This window comes from Trachypithecus francoisi, unplaced genomic scaffold, assembly GCF_009764315.1.
Source record: "Trachypithecus francoisi isolate TF-2019V2 unplaced genomic scaffold, Tfra_2.0 Lachesis_group17, whole genome shotgun sequence".
NCBI classification, from domain to species: domain Eukaryota; kingdom Metazoa; phylum Chordata; class Mammalia; order Primates; family Cercopithecidae; genus Trachypithecus; species Trachypithecus francoisi.
In genome coordinates, this window is record NW_022681462.1 from 11897525 (window position 1) to 11921130 (window position 23606).

Sequence of the window (23606 nt, forward strand, 5' to 3'; positions counted from 1 at the left end):
TAATCCCAACACTTTGGGAAGCCAAGATGCGCGGATCACGAGGTCAGGAGTTCAAGACCAGCCTAGCCAACATGGTAAAACCCCATCTCTACTAGAAATACAAAAACTAGCCAGGTGTGGTGGCGTGCACCTATAATCCCAGCTACTCAGGAGACTGGGGCAGGAGAATTCCTTTAAACCTGGGAGGCGGAGGTTGTGGTAAGCCAAGATGGCACCACTGCACTCCAGCCTGGGTGACAGAGAGAGACTCCGTCTCAACAACACAACAACAACAAAAAAATCTTTTCTGCTATCTGGATACAGTGGCACAGGCCTGTACTGCTAGTTACTTGGGAGGCTGTGGCAGGATAACTTGAGCCCAGGAGTTTGAGGTTATAGTGAGCTATGATCTTTGCCCATGAATAGCCACCACACTCCTGCCAAGGCAACATGGCAAGGCACTGCCACTGAAAAACATCTTATGCTGAGTGAGTGACAAATGTTTAAATATGAATTAGGTAAATATTTTGACTTATGATTTTAAGAGATACCTGATTCAACTGTCTTATGGCAGCTAGAATTAACATATTTCACGTTCTTAATTATCAAAAGGAAGAATAAATTGAAATACTGAATTCCAGACAATACAGAGATCTCTACCTAAAAATATTAGACACTTACCAAGTTAGTTAACTATTTCAGTTCTGTGATGAACACAAAAGGAGCTTCAGACTGTTTGGCCGAAATCCTTTCTCCACAATGCTAGAAAGGTGCCCAGTTGCTTTCATGACACTCCTTGTGAAATACCCAAGGAGATGGTAGCTGAAATACCAGATTGTGTAGGCCAAACTTGTGATCCACCTTAAAAGGTCTAGCCTTTACTCAAAGGCATGAAAGCTTTTACAAAAAGGAGTGCTTGACTAAGTGCCTTTAATCCCAGGGCTTTAGAAGACCAAGGCAGGACTGTTTGAGGCCAGGAGTTCAAAACCAGCCTGGACAACGTAGTGAGATCCTGCTTCTGGAAACAAAACAAAACAAAACAAAACAAAACAAAACAAAACAGGGGGATGGTGGCACAAACCTGTAGCTGTAGCTATTCAAAAGAATAAAGCAGGATTCTTTATTCTTAGCTCAAGTCCAGGAGTTCAAGGCTGCAGTAACCTATGATCACGCCACTGCACTCCAGCCTGGGTGACAAACTTTTCTCTAAAAAAATAATCACCAGACTTCAATGTGTGCAAAACAGACGGGAAAATGGCTAAAGGGAAGAGACTAGTTACAGATTTGACACTCTTCATGGTGAGATGACACTGTTGCTTAGATCAGGACAGTGGCAATCAAGATGTTTAAAACCAATGAAACAAGACATTAGTTAAGAATCCCTTTTGTATAAGATTTGCTACATATATGTATACACTTGTATTTGCAGAAGGAATCCAACACAGCAGTCATTATTACTGGGAAAAGGGATTAGGATAGGATAAAAGGAGGCTTTCATTTTTCAATTTTCTTTCTGCAACATTATTTCTTTTTAAATTTGGCAGCCTCCCAAGCCAGGGTAGGTTCAGAGAGTTGCCACTAGTATCATTCACTTTTTTTTTTTTTTTTGAGACGGAGTCTCGCTCTGTCGCCCAGGCTGGAGTGCAGTGGCCAGATCTTGGCTCACTGGAAGCTCCGCCTCCCGGGTTAAAGCCATTCTCCTGCCTCAGCCTCCCCAGTAGCTGGGACTACAGGTGCCCGCCACCTCGCCCGGCTAGTTTTTTTGTATTTTTTAGTAGAGACGGTGTTTCACCGTGTTAGCCAGGATGGTCTCGATCTCCTGACCTCGTGATCCGCCCGTCTCAGCCTCCCAAAGTACTGGGATTACAGGCTTGAGCCACCGCGCCCGGCCGTATCATTCACTTTTAAGACAGCATATATATATATTTACATGTTGGTAGTTTTTAATGCCAATGAGCATTTATCAGTGTTGAGCATACTGGGCCATCTTTTTCCTCAACATGTAAACTCACTTTTTACGCTTCTTTTATTAGTTTTTCAAAAGTATCAGAAATAACAGAATGTTGGGAGAAGATAAATCAATCTGCCTTTTGAAACCAAATATTTAATATTTTCATTAACTTGTTTCAATACAACTTCAGGCAAATGCCAACTGGAAGACCAAGCCCAACAATTCAGAGGAAATAATCTTCCAAACAAGGAACACCAAGGTGATCTTCTTCCACGCCAGCTGCAATACTGGTGACCATAATGGTGCTAGTCAGTTATCCAGATTATCGAGTGTTTACCTGATAAGAGAAAAACTTAGATTTCAAAACCAGACAGAATTTTAAGGCTGGAAAATGTTTAAGGCAATTAATAAAAGGAAAAACTGTATTAAGAACTGCTGTCACCTTGATGACTAGCAAACATTTATCCAAAGTAAAAACCTGGCCGGGCACGGTGGCTCATGCCTGTAATCCCAGCACTTTGGGAGGCCGAGGCAGGCGGATCACAAGGTCAGAAGTTCAAGACCAGCCTGACCAACATGGTGAAACCCCGTCTCTACTAAAAATACAAAAATTAGCCAGGTGTGGTGGCACATGCCTATAATCCCAGCTACTTGGGAGGTGGGAGGCTGAGGCAGGAGAACTGCTTGAACCCAGGAGGCGGAGGTTGCAGTGAGCCGAGATTGTGCCACTGCACTCCAGCTTGGGCGACAGAGCAAGACTTCATCTCAAAAAAAAAAAAGCAAAACCTTTAAAAAACAATGGCCAGGTGTGGTGGCTCACACCTGTACTCCCAGCTACTCGGGAGGCTGAGACAGGAGAATCACTTGAATCCCGGAGGCGGAGGTTGTAGTGAGCCGAGATCGTGGCACTGTGCTCCAGCCTGGGCAACAGAACAAAACTGTCTCAAAAAAAACCAACCAACCAACCAAACAACAACAAAAAACTTTTAAAAAATATATGCCTTTTTGACCTCCTAAGAAAATCTGCAACCTGGAAACACTTACCACATCATCAATTTTCAGAATGCTCCGAACAGTTTCAGTTGCAAGAGTCAGGGCACTGACTGACACCAACAGAGGCTGGACAACCAGTTCCTCCAGAATGTTGGAAATACCACCCTGCAAATCAAATCAGCACAAGTTGCTTTTAGTGTCTTTAATAATATACATCAGCAGCTATGTGGTTACCAGTGTACCTCAAGACTTAAATCTAGTTTTCCCTTTGTCTAGGCAGATTTGAATATGATACTCTACTAAGCCCTTCTCTACACTGCGGGATGTTATTTCAACTAAAATTTGGAAAAACTGAATTAATGCTATAGTCACCCAATCCTAACTCACAAACAACTTCTTTTCTAAGTATCACTTTTTTTTGTCGGAGTCTCGCTCTGTTGCCCAGGCTGGAATGCAGTAGCGCAATCTCAGCTCACTGGAAGCTCCACCTCCTGGGTTCACGTCATTCTGTCTCGGCCTAGCTGGGACTACAGGCGCCTGCCACCACGCCCGGCTAATTTTTTGTATTTTTAGTAGAGATAGCATTTCACCATGTTAGCCAGGATGTTCTCGATATCCTGATCTCATGATCGGCCTGCCTTGGCCTCCCAAAGTGCTGGGATTACAGGTGTGAGCCGCTGCACCCTGCCACTTATTTTTAAATGTTGGTAAAATTAGCAAAATGATCACAGTTAAAAATTATGATCATAGTTAAAAATTACGGTATCTTGGTTAGGCGCGGTGGCTCACGCCTATAATTCCAGCACTTTGGGAAGCCAAGGTGGGCAGATCACGAGGTCAGGAGATTGAGACCATCCTGGCCAACATAATGAAACACTGTCTCTACTAAAAATACAAAAAATTAGCCAGGTGTGGGGGCAAGCGCCTGCAGTCCCAGCTACTCGGGAGGCTGAGGCAAGAAAATGGCTCAAACAGGAGGCAGAGTGCAGTGAGCCAATATCACGCCACTGCACTCCAGCCTGGGTGACAGTGAGACTGTCTCAAAAAAACAAAACAAACAAAACATTATCTGTTTAATGTTTAAATCATCTCTGAATTTTAATACTTAATTAGACCAACACCGGTCTAGAGTCTCATATTTCCCATCTTAAATTCTTCATTGAACCATCCTACTTCCCTTTATCCTAGGATTACTCTTGATGGCCTCTAACAGGCATCCCTGCTTCCAGTCTTCCCTTCTTAAAATATTCATGTCCTTAGCCTCGTGCTTAAAAATATCTTTAGGCCGTGCACGGTGGCTCACGCCTATAATCCTAGCACTTTGGAAGGCCAAGGCAGGCGAATTGCCTGGGCTCAGGAGTTCAAAACCAGCCTGGGCAACACAGTGAAACCCCGTCTCTACTAAAAAATACAAAAAAATTAGCCCGGCGTGGTGGCGGACGCCTGTAGTCCCAGCTACGCGGGAGGCTGAGGCAGGAGCATTGCTTGAACCTGGGAGGAGAAGGTTGCAGTGAGCTGAGACAGTGCTACTGCACTCCAGCCTGGGCGACAGACCGAGATTCTGTCCCCAAAGAAAAAACAAACAAAAAACACTTTAGTGGATCCCAACTACGGGAAGGGGGAAAAAAATGGCTGGCTCAAAAATCAAGGGCCTCCTCATTCTATTAAGAGCTTTTTTATTTTTTATTTTTGAGACGGAGTCTCGTCCTACCGTGTAGGCTGGAGTGCAATGGTGTGATGTTGGCTCACTGCAACCTCCACCTCCCTGGTTCAAGCAATTCTCCTGACTCAGCCTCCCGTGTAGCTGGGATTAAAGGCGCCTGCTACTTCGTCTGGCTAATTTTTTTTTTGTATTTTTAGTAGAGACAGGGTTTCGCCATGTTGGCCAGGCTGGTCTCAAACTCCTGCCCTCAGGTGATCTGCCCACCTCGGCCTCCCAAACAGCTGGGATTACAGGCGTGAGCCACCACATCCAGTCTATTAATAGCTTTTATCTGATCTTTCCAACCTTAAAGCCCACTATTATCTTTAATATATAATCCCAGCTCTACACACACGAAGAACTACTTGGTCCTTCTCACCTGTAAAACCACTGCTTACCCATCTGGAATTTCCTCATCCCCTACCAACCAAAAATGAATCTTCATAAAACCTTCCCTAAACAGACAGTTCCATCCTTTGGAGTTCTGTACCATACAGAAAATATAATGTCGGATTATCAGTTCTTTCCCGTCATGTGTTTATTATTTGTCTCCTCAACAAAACATCAATAACAAAAGCGATATTATTACTGTGTGATTACCTTACACAACTACACTAGCTCATGCTAACTAGGGCAATGATTTTTTATAGTCTTTAGCATATGCCAAGAATTTATCTAAGAGCTTGTTAACTAGAAATGCATTTAATTCTCACAATAGGCCTATGAGGGAACTATTAATCATCTCTGTTTTTACACCTGAGGAAACCGAGGACTAAGTAACTTGCTAAAAGCTAGTAAGTGGCAGATTTAGTGAACAAATAATACTACCCCCTAAGATGTTACCACCTTCCTTCTCACTCAATGGCATAGATTAATCAACCTGCAGCAGGCCTCATATTTAAATCCAAGATTATGCTTTTCATTATAAAGCTCTTTCCATTCAACAGATGACTACAAAGCTTTCAATATTTTATATTAATCAACATTTTCTATTATTAGTGTCATTTCCCAATGACACTAATAACACACACAAAATAACTAGGTCACTATTTTTTCCACATTTATTTTTATATATATTTTTTGAGATTAAATGATTACCTTTCGGACATTAATGCCTGAAGTTTTTTCTCCCTGGGCATGCCGGTTTCTTAGTTCTGTTACTGTAGAAATGGGATTCAGGCCGGCATTTTCAGCTAGTGTAGATGGAATGACCTCCATAGCATCTGCAAAAGCACGAACGCAGTAGGATTCCATACCACTCAGTGTTCGTGAATATTCAGTTAATCGTAGGGCCAACTCTATTTCTGGAGCACCACCTCCTGCAATAAGAGCCCTGAAATTCACAAATATATTTTCGGCTTATTTTATCCAACAGAAATTTTTAATAATTTACTATTTATATCTTGAAAAATAGAATACAGTAGTTTTAATGTTCAAAATGTTACTTAATAATGTAACACTGACATTACCTCTTCTTCACTAAACAACGAATAACACATAAGGCATCATGAATGGAGCGCTCTGCTTCTTCAATCACCAGTTTGTTAGAACCACGAACAACAATTGTAACTGTTTTTCCAGGGCTAGCACAACCTGTAATCTTCAGTAAACAGATTCCAAATTAAGTATCTGAAGGGTTAAAAAAAACTCACACCCAAAACTAAGCAAATAAAAATTTAAGTGTAATATTGTTACCTTGAGCAGTTTGCCAGAACCATTTAAATTGACCTCCTCAGCTAACTCAGCAGAACCCAGCATGTCAGCAGTAAATTGGTCAATATGAGCAACTGGCTTGGTTCCAATTGTCTGGAAAAAAAAGTCAAATCCACAAATTAAGGAAACATTTATCTGATTATTAGACATTTTCCACAAATATAGATGTTAATGTTTTACCTTACAAATAAATTCAATGTCTTCTCTTTCAATATCCTTAATCACCATAATCTTCATTTTGTTCAAAAAGTGTAATGCAAGATCACTAAGAGCATCTCTAAAATACAAAATCAGTGATTATATCAATGCTAGGTTAAAAGAAAAATTTTGCTCTTCAAATGCCTTTAAGGTTTTAATTACTGTTTCTTAAATGACCAATCATTATTTCTGAAGAAAAATGCTTTAGTTTACTAAGTTCATAAGGTCAAAATTAAGATTTCCAGTTCTAAGGACATTTTAGTACAATTCCAGTATTAAAATGTACTCTGTCCCCAATGACACTAATAACACACACAAAATAACTAGGTCATTATTTTTTCCTCATTTATTTTTATATATATTTTTTTGAGATGGAATTTCACTCTTGTTGCCCAGGCTGGCGTGCAATGGCATGATCTCAGCTCACTGCAACCCCTACCTCCTGGGTTCAAGCAATTCTCCTGCCTCAGTCTCCCAAGTGTACAGGCTCCCACCACCACACCTGGCTAATTTTTGTATTTTTAGTAGAGACGGGGTTTTACCATGTTGGCCAGGCTGGTCTCGAACTCCTGACTTCAGATGATCCACATGCCTTGGCCTCCTAAAGTGCTGGGATTACAGGCATAAGCCACCGCACCTGGCCCATTTATTTAATAGAGACAGGGTCTCCCTACGTTGCCCAGGCCAGTCTTGAACTCAGGTCTCAAGTGGTCCTCCCACCTCAGCCCCACAAAGTGCTGGGATTACAGGTGTGAGCCACTGTGCCTGATCTCATTTTTCTTAAAAAATGAGCACATCTTGGTAAATTAAAGCTTATTAATACTTCATGAATTTAGAAGTATTAATTCAGACTCCACAAATTTACACTTCCCCATGAACTGTGAATAATCTAACAACTCTGTGATACTAGAAAGGTAGATATTACTACTATTCCTATTATACAGATGAGCAAACTGAGTTTGGGGGGCAATTTACTCAAGGTCAGTAGCTATTATATGATTGGGATTAGAACCAAGTCTTCTGAGTCTTTAATCAAACACTATATAAAATGAACACCCATAGTACATTCTGGCATATTAATAAATAGGAATGTGTCTATTAGAAAAAAATACTGGCCAGGCACAGTGGCTCATGTCTGTAATGCCAGCACTTTGGGAGGCCAACACGGGTGGATCACAAGGTCAGGAGTTCAAGACCAGCCTGACCAACATGGTAAAACCTCATCTCCACTAAAAAGACAAAAATTAGCCAGGCATGGTGACACATGCCCGTGACAAGGCAAGCAATTGCACAGACCTTTAAATAAATTCCACTTTTAACTAGGTAATTAATTCTGCAATAAACTTGGTTTTTAAAAGAACAAGGCTTGATGTTTAGGACCTTGGTCTAGGAAAGATTATATATCCCACATTTAAAAGGGAGGATAGAGCCGGGCGTGGTGGCTCATGCCTGTAATCCCAGCACTTTGGGAGGCCAAGGCTGGTGGATCACCTGAGGTTGGGAGTTGGAGACCAGCCTGACTAACAGAGAAACCCTGTCTCCACTAAAAATACAAAATTAGTCGGGTGTGGTGGTGCATGCCTGTAATCCCAACTACTCGGGAGGCTGAGGCAGGAGACTCGCTTGAACCCAGGAGGCGGAGGTTGCAGTGAGCCAAGACCACACCATTGCATTCCAGCCTGGGCAACAAGAGCAAAACTCCAGTTAAAATGCAGATTTCTGGTGGTTTACCCAACTCAAATGTTTTGATAAAAATTGCTATTAGAGGCTGGGCGCGGTGGCTCACGCCTGTAATCCCAGCACTTTGGGAGGCCAAGGCGGGCAGATCACAAGGTCAGGAGATCGACATCACCCTGGCTAACACAGTGAAACCCTGTCTCTACTAAAAAAATACAAAAAAACTAGCCGGGCATGGTGGCAGGCACCTGTAGTCCCAGCTACTCCGGAGGCTGAGGGAGGAGAATGGCGTGAACTCGGGAGGCGGAGCTTGCAGTGAGCCAACACCATGCCACTGCACTCCAGCCTGGGCCACAGGCGAGACTCCGTCTCAAACAAACAAACAAAAAACAAAAAAACAAAATTACACCTTTATTGTTTTAAATTTACAAGTCATATATTTCTTTAAAGTGCTTTTCCTAGACATCTTAGCTGAACTTACACCATTTTTTTCCCTTGGTCTGAGCAAATGATGGTACAATATTGAGGCCTAACATTTTATCTCTGTGCTTTTAAAATAAAAATTCTCTATTTCGTTTCACCTAAGAGTTGTCCCTTAAAAAATACGAACTTAGAGTAAGTGATTAAATCAAATATTTTATCAGAAAAAATAAACTGCTAGTGGAGATTCAAAATTATCATTAAGGGATGAACAAAATAAATTGTCCCACACCTTAGAATAGACTTCTGTATGAGAAGGACATTACATCCTGTTTTTTTAATTTGCTTCACTAAATTTAAAATATAGGCTCTCTCTTCTCGCAGCACTCGGTCCATCTGGGCATAGTCAGAAACCACTATTTGATTATCCATCTGTTTAGAAAAAACATCATAATTTGCATTGTAAGATATTTTAAGTTTAAAAGTAGAATTTTAAGTGAAAATACTATGTACTGTATAAATTCAAACAAAACTATACCAAGCAATAAATTATACAGACATGCATAGAAAAGAGTCTGGATAAGATACATACCCCAAACTTCAGTCTTACTTTCAACTAAATACACTGGCATCTTACTTTTTTGCAAGTACATTTTTTATAACCAAAAAATATAAAATGGGTACCCTAGTTGTTTCTAAAAGATGGAGTCCCTCTCTAATCTGTGTGCATTTGCAAATTAACAACGATGAAAAGACGGGGTCCCACTATGTTGCCCAGGCTGGAGTGGAGTGCAGGGACTATTCACAGGTGATGGAATAGCACACTGCAGCCTCAAACTCCTAGGTTCAAGCAATTTTTCTGCTTAAATTTCCCAAGGAGCTGGGACTATAGGCATCGCTGCTATTGGCTATTTCTCAATTTCAATATCCAAATTGAGGATATAGACTTGTCACTTGTAGCACCAACAATCTCTATTTTTGTCTCAATTCTAGTAATTCTTTTGAGATCTATGCTTTAAATCCCTAGAAGTATTTCCTATTTGTAATAAAGAAATGCCTGAGTTATTAAAAAGTTAAACACAGAACCAATTTCATTTGGATTCTACTTACATCTGTTTTAGGAGCAGATAAGCAAAACTGAATAAGCCCAATCTTGGCCTTTTCAACTCTGGTTATGCCAGAATTTGATACTTTTTGGGTGAGAACCAGTCCTTCCACCAACTCACAGTCATCAATTGTCCCACTAAGAAAAAAACAAAAAGGGGTAGTTAAGAGGGAGTGGACATCTGTACATTTAATAGACTGTTAACAGATTAAAAGTCATCAGTCCAATAAAATGTGATTCAGCCTCACATTTACTATTGCCCCATTACTGGATCTCTTTGATCCACTGCTGTCTTATTATCATAAAGTAATATAAACAAAATCTTGAGATCCCCTTACTAATACAAGTTCTCATGAAAACAAAACCAAAGAGAAAAGAGAGCTTTGTGACCTTCATCTAGGTGTTCGTAACTTATTTATTTTTGGCAATCTTATGCTCATTTTCAAAATTTTTTTTCAAGTTGCAATTAGAGATGCTTACCCAAGTTTCTTAACTATTTTAATATCTCTAAGATCTACACTGGTGGCTGTGGCTGGGTCAATCACTTTCATCACTGCATTTACACTCATTGGAGAAAGCAGACTTGAATACTGAGAAACAACCTAGAATTATTTAAAAAAAAAAAAGTTACCTTCACAGTAGAAAAAGTCCTAATTTTTCAATGACAAATATACTTAAGGGCTCTAATAATTTTTGCGGTAGGGTGTGCGTGCGAAGAGGGAACCACTCATAAGAAGACAGTCCATAAACTGTCTTTTCCATTCAGGTTGTCACCAAGGGCACAAAATAAAAACATGTATGCTTGCTTTTTTCTTTTATTAATATAATAGCCAGGACTGTAGAATATCAAAGTTTTACAGGAAATCCAAAAAGCATAAATTCAATTTTACGTGAATATTTCTTATCTAAAATCAATGTGTGATGAGGCATCAATGTTATGTATGTACATTCCTGATGAGGGGTTCATAAAAATTGCTAACATTTATCAATCACTTAACATATGCCAGGCAGTGGTCTCAGAACTTTACATATTAACTCATTCAATCTTCAGATGGAGAAACTGAAGCCAAGAGGTTAAGTCATTTGGCCAAACAGCATAGTTAAGTGGTGAAGTCAGCACTGAACAAAAACAAGCAGTCTAGACTCAATGACTAGTGCTTGTAACCATTACGTTATACTATCTATATCAGTTCTGGGGACATCCAACAGTATCACTTAGTGTCCCTAACACCATCTAACATTCAAACAAAATCAATGTATGGACTTAATACTGATTTTTAAAAGGAAAAAGGATTAGGGGAAGGACGGAATAAACACAAGACATTACAGAAAACAAGTGACATGAATTCCACAGAAATTTAAAAGTACAACACTGCTTTAAGTTTGGTAAATAAGAAAAGCAGCATATGTATTAGTTAAGGGATGGACCATGATAAGCAGCCTGTCCTGGGTTCCAATCTCAGCTCTTTCTGTTAGCGGTCCTTGGATAAGTTACTTCTCTAGATCTACTCTCTTCATCTATAAAATGGGGATATGACTGACGACCTTGAAGAGGACAATAAATGTAAAAAACTTATCACAATGCCCACCATATTAAGTATTCAATAAAAATTAGCTATACTGCCAGAGACCTATGGCAGTCTTTCTGATTTGGCAGAGGAAAAGGTTTCTTATAGGCAAATTAAAATATCTAGCTTTACCAAAACACTGTTACAATGCATTAAATAGAAAAGTGGAAATGGATATAATATATATTAAATATTCCAACTCCTTTGTTAGCCTTATGGCTCACTTCCTCTCTTAATCTTAAATCAATTCAATTACACAGATTATAACAGTTACCTAGTCACTCTTGAGACTATTTATGTACTGCATAGCATCAAGAATCACAGAGTAACACACATTAATTTGACAACTATCTGTTAGTGCTTGCCTCACCTTTGAGTTCAGTGAAGTGGTTGCACTATTTAACAAAGTTTCTCTGTCACTCAGTTCCACAGGTCGAGACATGTCAGTCAAGATTTCAATGCCCTTTTCCAGGGCCTTCTGGAATGACTCAGAAATGATGGTTGGATGAATCCCTGTCATTTGTGAAAGTCTAGTTATTTAACTATAACAGGTAAACGACACATTTGACATGACTTAAAAATTTTCTATTCATTAATGTCAAAGCAAGCACAAATTTAACTATTCTTAATAGTGGCTTCAGCCGGGCGCAGTGGCTCACGCCTGTAATCCCAGCACTTTGGGAGGCCGAGGCGGGCGGATCACAAGGTCAGGAGATCGAGATCATCCTGGCTAACACGGTGAAACTCCGTCTCTACTAAAAATAGAAAAATTAGCCGGGCATGGTGGCGGGCACCTGTAGTCCCAGCTACTTGGGAGGCTGAGGCAGGAGAATGGCGTGAACCCGGGAGGCGGAGCTTGCAGTGAGCAGAGATGGCGCCACTGTACTCCAGCCTGGGTGACAGAGCCAGACTCCGTCTCAAAAAAAAAAAAAAAAAAAAAAAAAAAAAAAAAACATAGTGGCTTCAGTAACCTGCTAACAATGACTAATAATTTACTTCCATCCAATTTAAAATAGATTATATACTTATTAATACTTAAGACTAAAGCCAAATTTTATACCTTTTTTTTTTTGTGAGACAGGGTCTTCACTCGGTCACCCAGGCTGGACTGCAGTGGCCTGATCTCAGCTCACCATAGCCTCAACCTCCTAGGCTCAAGTGATCCTCCCACCTTAGCCTCCTGAGTAGCTGGGACTACTGACACATGCCACCACACCTGGCTAGTTTTTTTTTTTTTTTTCAGTGGAGACAGGGTTTTGCCATGTTGCCCAGTCTGGTCTCAACTCTTTGGGCTCAACTGATCTGCCAGCCTCAGCCTCCCAAAGCGCCGGGATTACAAGGTCACCACACCCGGCCGATACTTTTTAAAAATATCACAAATCTACATAGTAAGTAGAGTAAGTGATTGGAGAGTCACTACTATAATTAAATACCATTTACTAAAGCAAGGATAATCCTGACTTTCTCTCCCAAATCTTCTTCCTTGTATAAGAGTCTAAGATTAGTAATATTTCTACCATTCATTTTTTTTTTTTTTTTGAGACGGAGTTCACTCTTGTTTCCCAGGCTGGAATGCGATGGCATGATCCTGGCTCACTGCAACCTCCACCTCCTGGGTTCAAGCGATTCTCTTGCCTTACTTGGGATTACAGGCATGTGCCACCATGCCCGGCTAATTTTTTTTATTTAGTAGAGACAGCGTTTCACTATGTTGGTCAGGCTGGTCTTGAACTCCTGACCTCAGGGGATCCACCCACCTCGGTCTCCCAAAGTGCTGGGATTACAGGCGTGAGCCACCATGTCCGGCCTCTACCACTCATTTTTGAACAACTGAGTTCCATTCAAAAAGGAGCCCAGTAAGTATCAGCAGCCAAAGGAAAATTTTTCTAATTTCTATCATAAATACAGCAAAATCTAAAACTTTAAAAAATTCTTGGTAAACAGATTAGTTATCCCAAATTAAATCTTTTTTTTTTTTTTTTGAGACGGAGTCTCGCTCTGTCGCCCAGGCTGGAGTGCAGTGGCCGGATCTCAGCTCACTGCAAGCTCCGCCTCCTGGGTTTACGCCATTCTCCTGCCTCAGCCTCCCGAGTAGCTGGGATTACAGGCGCCCGCCTCCTCGCCCGGCAAATTTTTTGTATTTTTTTTTTTTTTTCAGTAGAGACGCGGTTTCACCATGTTAGCCAGGATGGTCTCGATCTCCTGACCTCGTGATCCGCCCGTCTCGGCCTCCCAAAGTGCTGGGATTACAAGCTTGAGCCACTGCACCCAGCCTAAATCTTAAATCTCATATTACTTATGAATAACTTGGCTTTTCCTAAAGTTTGTTCTTTCAAACTTTCCTTTATTCAGTAATAAAGTACATCCTACCCACCTTTCTGAAGAAGCTTGGTACACGAATCTAAGAGGGAGCCAGCAATGATGACTACTGATGTGGTGCCATCCCCTGCTTCTATATCTTGAGCCTTAGACAGCTCCACCAGCTAAGTGAACAGAAAATGCCAAGTTGCTCAATGAGAAATGAGAGAACCCAGTAACACTTAATTCAAGTAATCACACCAGTGTCACAAACAGAATTTGAGGATTCAACATGATTCCTGATTTCTGAGTTGTTGTCTACCTTGGGTTTCATTTAAAATTAAAAGACTAATAGATGATCTCCAGTTCAGATGGTGGGTTGTCATCTCCCCCTGCCCTGCTACTCAAAGGTTCTAATCAGAAAGCAAAAATGTATCATAGGTACTCTATAGATTTGAAAGCTAAGAAATGGGGCATTCCAGATGAGACTAGAGTATCTTTTTTTTTTTTTTTTTTGAGACAGGCTTTCTGTCACCCAGGCTGGAGTACAGCAGTGTGATCATGGCCCACTACAGCCTCCACCTCCTGGGCTCAAGAGATCCTCCTGTTTCAGTCTCCCAAGTAGCTGGTGCTATAGGTGCATGCTAACACATCTGGCTACTTTTTTTAAAAAGTTTTTTTTGTTTTGTTTTTTACAGAGGCGGGGTCCCACTATGTTGCCTAGAATGCTCTCGAACTCCTGGGCTCAAACAATCCTCCTGCTTCAGTCTCCCAAAGTGCTGAGATTACAGGCATGAACCACCATTCCCAGCCTCAGAGTATTAAGAGTCTTTGCCAAGTTTATTTGAATAGACCCCTTGTAAGTATAATCTGATTCATTAAAAAGTCATCTTTTCGTAATTGGTGGATGGCACAACGTATGAAGCCTCAGGACCATCCAAGAAAACAGCAAAACTTCATGTAGCAGTGAAGTTTTGTTTTATTTAACAATGCTGTCTTATTTTATGTTCCAAATAAGATGCTTATTTTCCTATAATAAATTATCATTTTTTTTCAACATTTTAATAGCAATATTACATACAAACTTGTCACTTCTGGGTAACAAAATTTTTTTGTTGTAAAATAGTATGTGGTAATTATACAAAATTTGGAAAATACAGAAAGAAGAAATTAAAATGTGTCAACTGAATATTTTTGAAGCAAAGACCATTAGTATTTGTATGTAGTATGTTGGTTTATTTCCAATCATTTTCTATTTTTTAAGTAAGCTCACAGTATACAATTTTGTCTTTTGTTTTTCATGTGATGTTTCATTAGTGTTTTTCCTCATTATAAAAATCTTCATGAACAATTTTTAATGGCTGTACGATTAACATGCTGTGGTATACTATTTGTTTAAACATTTTCCTATCATTGGATATTTTGCCTATTCCAGGTTGTTTCTATTATACATAAATTTGATCAGTATCTTTGTTAAAAAAAAATGTTTTGGCCGGGCGCAGTGGCTCAAGCCTGTAATCCCAGCACTTTGGGAGGCCGAGGCGGGCAGATCACAAGGTCAGGAGATCGAGACCATCCTGGCTAACATGGTGAAACCCCGTCTCTACTAAAAAAATACAAAAAACTAGCCAGGCGAGGTGGCGGGCACCTGTAGTCCCAGCTACTTGGGAGGCTGAGGCAGGAGAATGGCGTGAACCCGGGAGGCGGAGTTTGTAGTGAGCTGAGATCCGGCCACTGCACTCCAGCCTGGACGACAGAGCGAGACTCCGTCTAAAAAAAAAAAAAAAAAAAAAAAAAAAGTTTTTTAAAAGCCATCTTTACATAACTCAAAGGGACTTTTTTGGTAGAAGTTTCTTTTTTTTTTTTTTTGAGATGGAATTTTACTGTCACCCAAGCTGGAGTCAAGTGGCGCGATCTCGGCTCACTGCAACCTCTACCTCCCAAGTTCAAGCAATTCTCCTGTCTCTGCCTCCCGAGTAGCTGATATTAAAGGCATGCGCCAGCATGCCCAGCTAATTTTTGTATTTTTAGTAGAGATGGGGTTTCACGATGTTGGCCAGGCTGGTGTCAAACTCCTGACCTCAGGTAATCCACCTGCCTCAGTCTCCCAAAGTGCTGGGATCACAGGCATGAGCCACTGCGCCCGGCCTGATAGAAATTTATTTCTAATGCATCTGTTTTTGCTCATATGACTTGACAACAGGTTTATGTTTTTACTTTCCTCATTCCTCAAGTGTATGCCAAGTTTCCATGTACAAGTATAAGATAAAAGAAGTAAAATAATTACTGTTTCCAGCAGATTATTTTTAGACAATGAATTTTCTTCTGTGGACACGTGAACTGTTATGCACCATATTCTAATAAGAACACAATAATCATTTGAGAAGAAAAATACTCATTTTCATGGAGAAGTATAAGGTGACTTGTGTTTTGGTTTTTTGTTTTTTTTTTGAGACAGGGTCTCACTTTGTCACCCAGGCTGGAGTGCAGTAGCCCAATCACAGCTCACTACAACCTCTGCCCCTGGACTCAAGTGATTCTCCCACCTCAGCCTCCTGAGTAGCTGAGACCACAGGTGCGCACCACCACACCCAGCTATTATTTTTTGTGTTTTCAGTAGAGACAAGGTCTCGCCATGTTGGCCAAGCTGGTCTCAAACTCCTGAGCTCAAGCAATCCTCCCACCTTGGCTTCCCAAAGTGCCGGGATTACAGGTGTGAGCCACTGTGCCCAGCTGTTCTTTTTTTTTTTCCTGGGGTTTCACTCTGTCACCCAGAATGGAGTGTAGTGGTGTGATTATAGCTCACTGCAGCCACAAACTCTTGAGCTCAAACAATCCTCCCACATCAGCCTAAGGAGTGGCTGGGATTAAAGGTATGCACCACCATGCCTGGCTTGATTTGTGTTTTATTATAACCTCACATCAAAAAGCACAATGTTAGGCACAAAATGTATCCTAAAAATATGCCTGTTTACCACAAAAAGTGTTCACTGTGCTTAAATATGTGATCAAATAAATAAATTTAACTGTTTGCCAAATATCAAATACACTTAAAAAAGAAGAGTCACCTAGCCAGGCACGGTGGCTCATGCCTATAATCCCAGCACTTTGGGAGGCCGAGGCAGGTGGATCATAAGGTCAGGAGTTTGAGACCAGCCTGACCAACATGGTGAAACCCATTTCTACTAAAAATATAAAAATTAGCCAGGCGTGGTGGTGCACACCTGTAATCCCAGCCACTCAGCAGGCTGAGGCAGAACTGCTTGAATCCATGAGGTGGAGGCTGCAGTGGGCTGAGACTGCACCACGGCATTCCAGCCTGGGTGACAGAGCAAGACTCTGTCTCAAAAAAAAAAAAAAAAAAAAAAAAAAAAAGACTCACCTAAAATTATACTTACCATTCTGGCTGCTGGATGTAACACTTGCATTTGTTTCAGAATGGTAGCACCATCATTTGTAATGGTTACATCACCTTTTCCATCTTGAATCTAGAAAAAAAATTTCAAAGTTATATTTCAGTGTGACACCTTAACAGTTTTATTAAACTTTTATATTTCAAAATAGAGAAGTTAATTTCTGTTTGCAAAGTACTGAATTTTAAATTATCTTCCCTTACATTAGCATAGTAATTTAAGAATATGCAATAACAGGCTGGGCACGGTGACTCATGCCTGTAATCCCAGCACTTTGGGAGGCCGAGGCAAGCGGATCACCTGAAGTGGCGAGTTCGAGACCAGTCTGACCCATGGAGAAACCCCATCTCTACTAAAAATACAGAATTAGCCAGGCGAGGTGGCACATGCCTATAATCCCAGCTACTAGGGAGGCTGAGGCAGGAGAATCGCTTGAACCTGGGAGGCGGAGGTTGCGGTTAGCCGAGATCATGCCATTGCCTGGGCAACAAGGGCAATACTTCATCTCAAAAAAAAAAAAAAAAAAGAATATGCAATAACAGTCCAACTTTACAAAAGAAAAAAGTGCCTTTGTTGCAGAGTAATCTAAAAGTGAAGAAATGTAGACACACAAAAAAGAAAAAAAGGAAAAATATTATAAATAAGCACTTGCTACCTTCAATAATTTCTTATTAATCAGAAACATGATTTCCACCATAGATGCCCTAAAGGAGTACCATGCAATGCGGTGAGCACAATTCTTACAGTCAACACAGTAACTTTTTTCCTTTTTTGTCCTACAAAAAGGAAAACAGCATTTTTGGGAAGGATAGATTTTCAAATATCCAGAGAGGTGAATAATCTGCAGTATCATCCAGATGATCCTCCATAATGTTTTATCTCCCAGAGACCCACATTAGAATACAAAGTTACATCCATAAGGAATACTAAACTGAAGTCCAAACACTTAGATTTATAATATTTTCCTCTTAACTACATAATAGATACCTATGTTTGGGTGTGCACTCTCATCGTTTAAAAAGTATTAAACAAAGTATGAATTATAGTTTAGTCCTGTTGACTCCAAAGTAATCTCTCCTTCCTCTAAACTCCAGGTACCCAACACTTTTTACTTTTTTTTGGTTTTGGTTTGAGATGGAGTCTTGCTCAGTCACCCAGGCTGGAGTGTAGCTGTGCAATCTCGGCTCACTGCAACCTCTGCCTCCTGGGTTCAAGTGATTCTCCTGCCTCAGCCTCCCACTCCCGGAGTAACTGGGACTACAGGTGCTCGCCACCATGCCTGGCTAATTTTTGTATTTTTAGTAGAGACGGGGTTTCACCATATTGACTAGGCTGATCTCGAACTCTTGACCTTGTGATCCACCCACCTCGGCCTCCCAAAGTGCTAGGATTACAGGTATGATACACTGTGCCTCACTCACTTTCTACTATTTTTATTTATTTATTTTTTTGAGACGGAGTTTTGCTCTTATTGCGCAGGCTAGAGTGCAATGGCGCAATCTCGGCTCACCACAACCTCTGCCTCCCAGGTTCGAGCAATTCTGCCTTAGCCTTCTGAGGAGCTGGGATTACGGGCATGAGCCACCATGCCTGGCTAATTTTGCATTTTTAGTAGAGACAGGGTTTCTCCATGTTGGTCAGGACGGTCTTGAACTCCTGACCTCAGGTGATTCGCCCCTCAGCCTCCCTAAGTACTGGGATTACAGGTGTGAGCCACCACACCCAGGCCCATCTTTTACTTTTTAAACAGCACATCTAACCCTCCATCAAGGTCTTGTAGTGTGAACAGCAGTGTTCAATTAGTATTCAATGACTCAACTCTTTACCATTTTATCCATTCCTTTTGGTCCAAGGCTTGTTCTAATAGCATCAGCAACCGCTGCAGATGGAAAAAAAAAGAAAATAAATCAGAACTTTTTTTTAAGAGACAGGGTCTTACTATATTGCCCAGAGTGGCCTCAAACTCCTTGGCTCAAGCAACCCTCCCACCTCAGCCTCCCAGAATAGCTGGGAGTATGGGAAATCAAGACCCTCGCAAATGATCATTGTGTTCTTATTAGGATATGGTGCGTAACAAATCACGGTGTCCACAGAAGAAAATTCATTGTCTAAAAATAACCTATTGGAAACAGTAATTAAAATAATTCTTTTAAATGTAAGATGCTTCACTTTTTTGTTAGTCAACGTACACAGTATTATTATTATTATTTTGAGACAGGGTCTCACTCTGTCACAAGGCTAGAGTGCAGTGGTGCGATCTCAGCTCACTGTAACCTCCACCTCCTGAGTTCAAGTGATTCTCCTGCCTCGGCCTCTTGAGTAGCTGCCACCACGCCCAGCTATTTTTTTGTATTTTTAGTAGAGACGGGGTTTCACCATGTTGGCCAGGATGGTCTCGATCTTTTGACCTCCATCTGCCTGCCTCGGCCTCCCAAAATGCTGGGATTAAAAGTGTGAGCTACTGCGCCTGGCCTAATATTTGTCATCAGCTTATGGCAGAATACATTTTGAGGATTCATCTCATCTTCCTTCAGATGTCAAAATGGTACAATCTAGTTAGGAGCTCTGAGAATTGCTATTTCCTCCATTCCTTAAAACAGGGCAAGCAGCAACAGAACTGTCTAGATCTAACATACTGATGGGTGAGTATCCTTTTTCCAAAATGATTAGGACCAGAAGCGTTTTGAATTTTAGAGTATTTGAAATTAGGAATGCTCAATTTATATATAATTCACTTATTTGTTTACTCTGTTTAGTGTGTAATCTGAGAGTAAAGACATTTGTTCACTAATGTGAACATGGTATACAGGTGGCCTACAGCAAAAATTAACACTGACACCACCAAAAGGGCAAACCACAATGGAAATGCTATAGAGCAAGATACTCTTTTAAAAAAATCCACCAAGGCCGGGCGCGATGGCTCACACCTGTAATCCCAGCACTTTGGGAGGCTGAGGTGGTCAGGAGCTCAAGACCAGCCTGGACAACATGGTGAAACCCCGCCTCTACAAACAATACAAAAATGAGCTGGGTGTGGCAGTGCACATCTGTAGTCCCAGCTACTCAGGAGGCTGAGGCAGGAGCATGACTTGAACCCAGGAGGCGGAGGTTGCAGTGAGCGGAGATCACGCCACTGCACTCCAGCCTGGGGGACAGAACAGGACTCCATCTCAACAAACAAACCAGTCCAACAAACCAAACAAAAACCAAAACTCTCAAATCGTAGCTTTTGGTCATCATCAGTATGTTAAAAAACATCCCTGGGGCCGGGCACGGTGGCTTTTGGTCATCATGAGTATGTTATAAAACATCCCTGGGGCCGGGCACAGTGGCTCACACCTGTAATCCCAGCACTTTGTGAGGCCGAGGTGGGCCATCACTTGAGGCCAGGAGTTCAAGATATAACGGGTCATCTTCGCAGATAATTTAGGCGGCCTTTCCTTCCCACATGCACACCTCCTCTGTTTCAGTTCTCTCTTCACTTTTGTTTCAAAGGTTACTAAATTTCCCACTTATCTTGTTTGTTGAATATCAACCATATTATAAACTCTCTTGGCCCCCAAATTTCTTTTTCTTTTTTGAGACAGAGTCTCGCTCGTCGCCCTGGCTGGAGTGCAACAGCGCGATGTCGGTTCACGGCAACCTCCGCCTTCCAGGTTCAAGCGATTCCCCTGCCTCAGCCTCCCCAGTTGCTGAGACTACAGGCGTATGCCACCACACTCGACTAATTTTGTATTTTTAGTAGAGACAGGGTTTCTCCATGTTGGTGAGGTTGGTCTTGAACTCCTGACCTCATGTGATCCGCCCGCCTCAGCCTCCCAAAGTGCTGGGATTACAGATGTGAGCCACCCCGCCTGGACCAAAATTTATCTTTCAACATTCTGTTCCTAATCTAATAAATGTAAGCTTCAACTATGGTCCTCAATTAACCTACAAATCTTCGTTTCCAGGTACATTATCTCCTGAACTTCCAAATGAATCCTAAATCTGGCCTTTCTGACCTTTCCAACTCATTAGCCCAAGTTAGAAATGATTGCTTTTTCTTACATTCAGCGTTACCTATCTAAGCACCATCACATTCCCAGTTACTTGGGCTGATGACTGCAAATACTTTCAAGGTGTACATGGGTCTTTACATGCTTTCTCACTGAATCCTCACAGCAGCCTACACTTGGTTAAAAAGAAATGATCCGATAGCTGGGGGAGATTAAGTCAAATACTTTCCAGGACACCAGGCCTTTAACATCTGGCCCCAACCTAGCTTTCTAATCTCACCTCTTCCGCAAACATACTATTCTTCAACCCAAAAGAAATACTATACTCAACATACACTCGGGCAAGATCTCTAAACCTCTGTCCTGACTTTTCCTTCGAGTTTTCTATCTCAACTCGATTTCTCTTAATCTTAACACTAAAAAGCAAACATTTCCTCCTCAATTTTATAGGTAAGAAATCTTTGGCACAGAGGTTACAGGTCACTGAGACATGAAGTAACGGAAGCAGAGAATGAAACTCTGGTCTGATTTCCAATGCGTGCCACACTTTTCTACAAAAAGCCAAATAATTGTTTCTTGATTTGCCTGTATTTCACTGCACATGCAGACACGACATCAACGTAACTTTCCGCAACTATTTCAAACAAGACACGTAAGTCGGTTCCTACATCCATCCCAGTACAATGAGCCTCGCCCCAATTTAGACGCGGAGTTCACCCAATTCGTCTCAACAGCTGTGCCAAGTGAAGCTTATTTAATACCTCTTTAAATAAGAATAAGAAAGCTAAAACATACTGTGCATTCTACCAGTTCCAATAAGCAGATAAGCGACAGCCCTTAAGCGTCAGACCCCTAGGGAAGACTGCACGCAATCCTCGGCATTTTGAACTGCTTTCGACTCCGATACGAATGATGCACGATGCAGGAGGAAAAACTATGGGAGACTAAGATGCAAAATGGGGCAAGTTCAAAGGCCTCCATACTCCGGGCTGGCAATCACCGGCAGAAAAACAGGAATAAGGATCCCTTCACTGGGCTGCTTCCACAGGGAGGACAAGAGGGGAACACCCGAAAGAACGTGAAAAGGGCCAAACCAACTCAAGTCCACGGTGAGAGCGCAGACTTCAACCCCGCGGCGCCGCGGGTCAGGCCCTGAGAGTGATACCTTTGGCGGCGGAAATGTTGCTGAAGCGGATCTGGGCTGGCTTGTCGCGGTCCTGATAAGCGCCTTTCCCGCGGCCGCCGGCAGCCCCGGCAGGCGCCCCGCTCCGGGGTGCCACATTCTCGGGCATGGCAAAGTCGGCTGGGTCTGGGTGGGCTGGGAAAGAACGGATGGACCCGGATTCTGGCCTGCCGCAGGGTAATAACGATAAGCCCTCTCTGCCTTCACGAACCTTCCAGAAAGCGGCGCCTGCGTCGGGAGGAGGCGGAGGCAGAGAAGGGGGCCTTCCTTGCGGCGCGGCGCTGACGTGACGTAGAAGGCTGTCCGCTGCGCGCCGGGTGAGATGGATGTGTGCGGGAGAGCTACGGACCAGCAAGGTTGTACGCATGGGGCGGTGTAGGTGAAGAGCGCCGTGGGGCCTTTACGCGAGGCAGCAGTGACGACGCGCGATTTAAAAGGCGAGTGCTGAGGCCATCCGCATTTCCTCACTCCACCTCGCGCGACTGTGAGGTTCCTTACTTTTTTTTTTTTTGATAAAGGGTGTCACTTTGTTACCCAAGCTGGATGGAGGGCAGTGGCGCAAAATCTCAGCTCACTGCAGCCTCCGCCTCCCAGGTTCAAGCGATTCTCCTCCCTCAGCCTCCCGAGTAGCTGGGATTATGGGCGCCCGCCACCACGCCCAGCTAATTTTTGTGTTTTTACAAACTACAAAAATTTTTTGGAGACGGGGTTTCACCATGTTGGCCAGGCCGGTCTCCAACTACTGACCTCAGGTGATCCGCCCGCCTCGGCCTCCCAAAGTGCTGGGATTACAGGCGTGAGCCGCGAAGCCCGGCCCTTTTTTTTTTGTACAGAGTCTCGCTCTGTCGCGCAGGCTGGAGTGCAGTGGGGCGATCTGGGCTCACTGCAACTTCGAGCTCCGGGGCTCAAGCGACCCTCCCGCCACAGCCTCCTAAGTTGCCGGGACGACAGGTGCCCGCCACCACGCCCAGCGAATTTTTATATTTGTTGTAGAGACTGGGTTTTGCTATGTTGCCCAGGCTGGTCTCGACCTCCTGGACTCAAAGCGGTCCACCCTTGTCAGCCTTCCAAAGTACTGGGATTACAGGTGTGAGCCACCGTGCCCAGCGGGAGGTCTCCTCCTTTAACTCCGGCTGGACCTATCTGCGCAGTGGGGTGGGCACCGGAATAACTCCCTAAGGGATGTGGCTGAGTCTGTTTTTGCCCGGCCACATAGACCTTCTTTTTATGCAGTTTTGGTTATTTTGAAAGGGAGTCAGAAAAGGGAGATTTGGAATGAATGAAGGTTTTTCTTTGCTTTAAGTGTCGAGGTTGGTTATCTCGTATTGGTTGATACTGGGTGGTAGAGGTTTGACAGACTGCCAAATCAGGTCTGTCTAGTTACCACCACCCGCTTGTTCTACACTAGTGT

General features: G+C 42.3%; 1 protein-coding gene across 1 annotated transcript; it reads right to left on the reverse strand.

Annotated features, from left to right (window-relative positions):
• Positions 1–2003: 2003 nt before the first annotated feature.
• Positions 2004–22684, reverse strand: CCT4 (chaperonin containing TCP1 subunit 4). Its single transcript, XM_033239165.1, has 14 exons — positions 22178–22684; positions 18844–18896; positions 17003–17092; positions 13681–13789; positions 11677–11819; positions 10219–10340; positions 9744–9876; positions 8926–9065; positions 6519–6615; positions 6321–6431; positions 6095–6225; positions 5724–5958; positions 2975–3088; positions 2004–2267 (listed from the first exon to the last, which is right to left on the reverse strand). Exons 1-14 carry the CDS (start codon positions 22560–22562, stop codon positions 2253–2255), a joined length of 1878 nt encoding a protein of 625 aa, XP_033095056.1. The 5' UTR covers positions 22563–22684; the 3' UTR covers positions 2004–2252.
• Between the last annotated feature and the right edge of the window lie 922 nt (positions 22685–23606).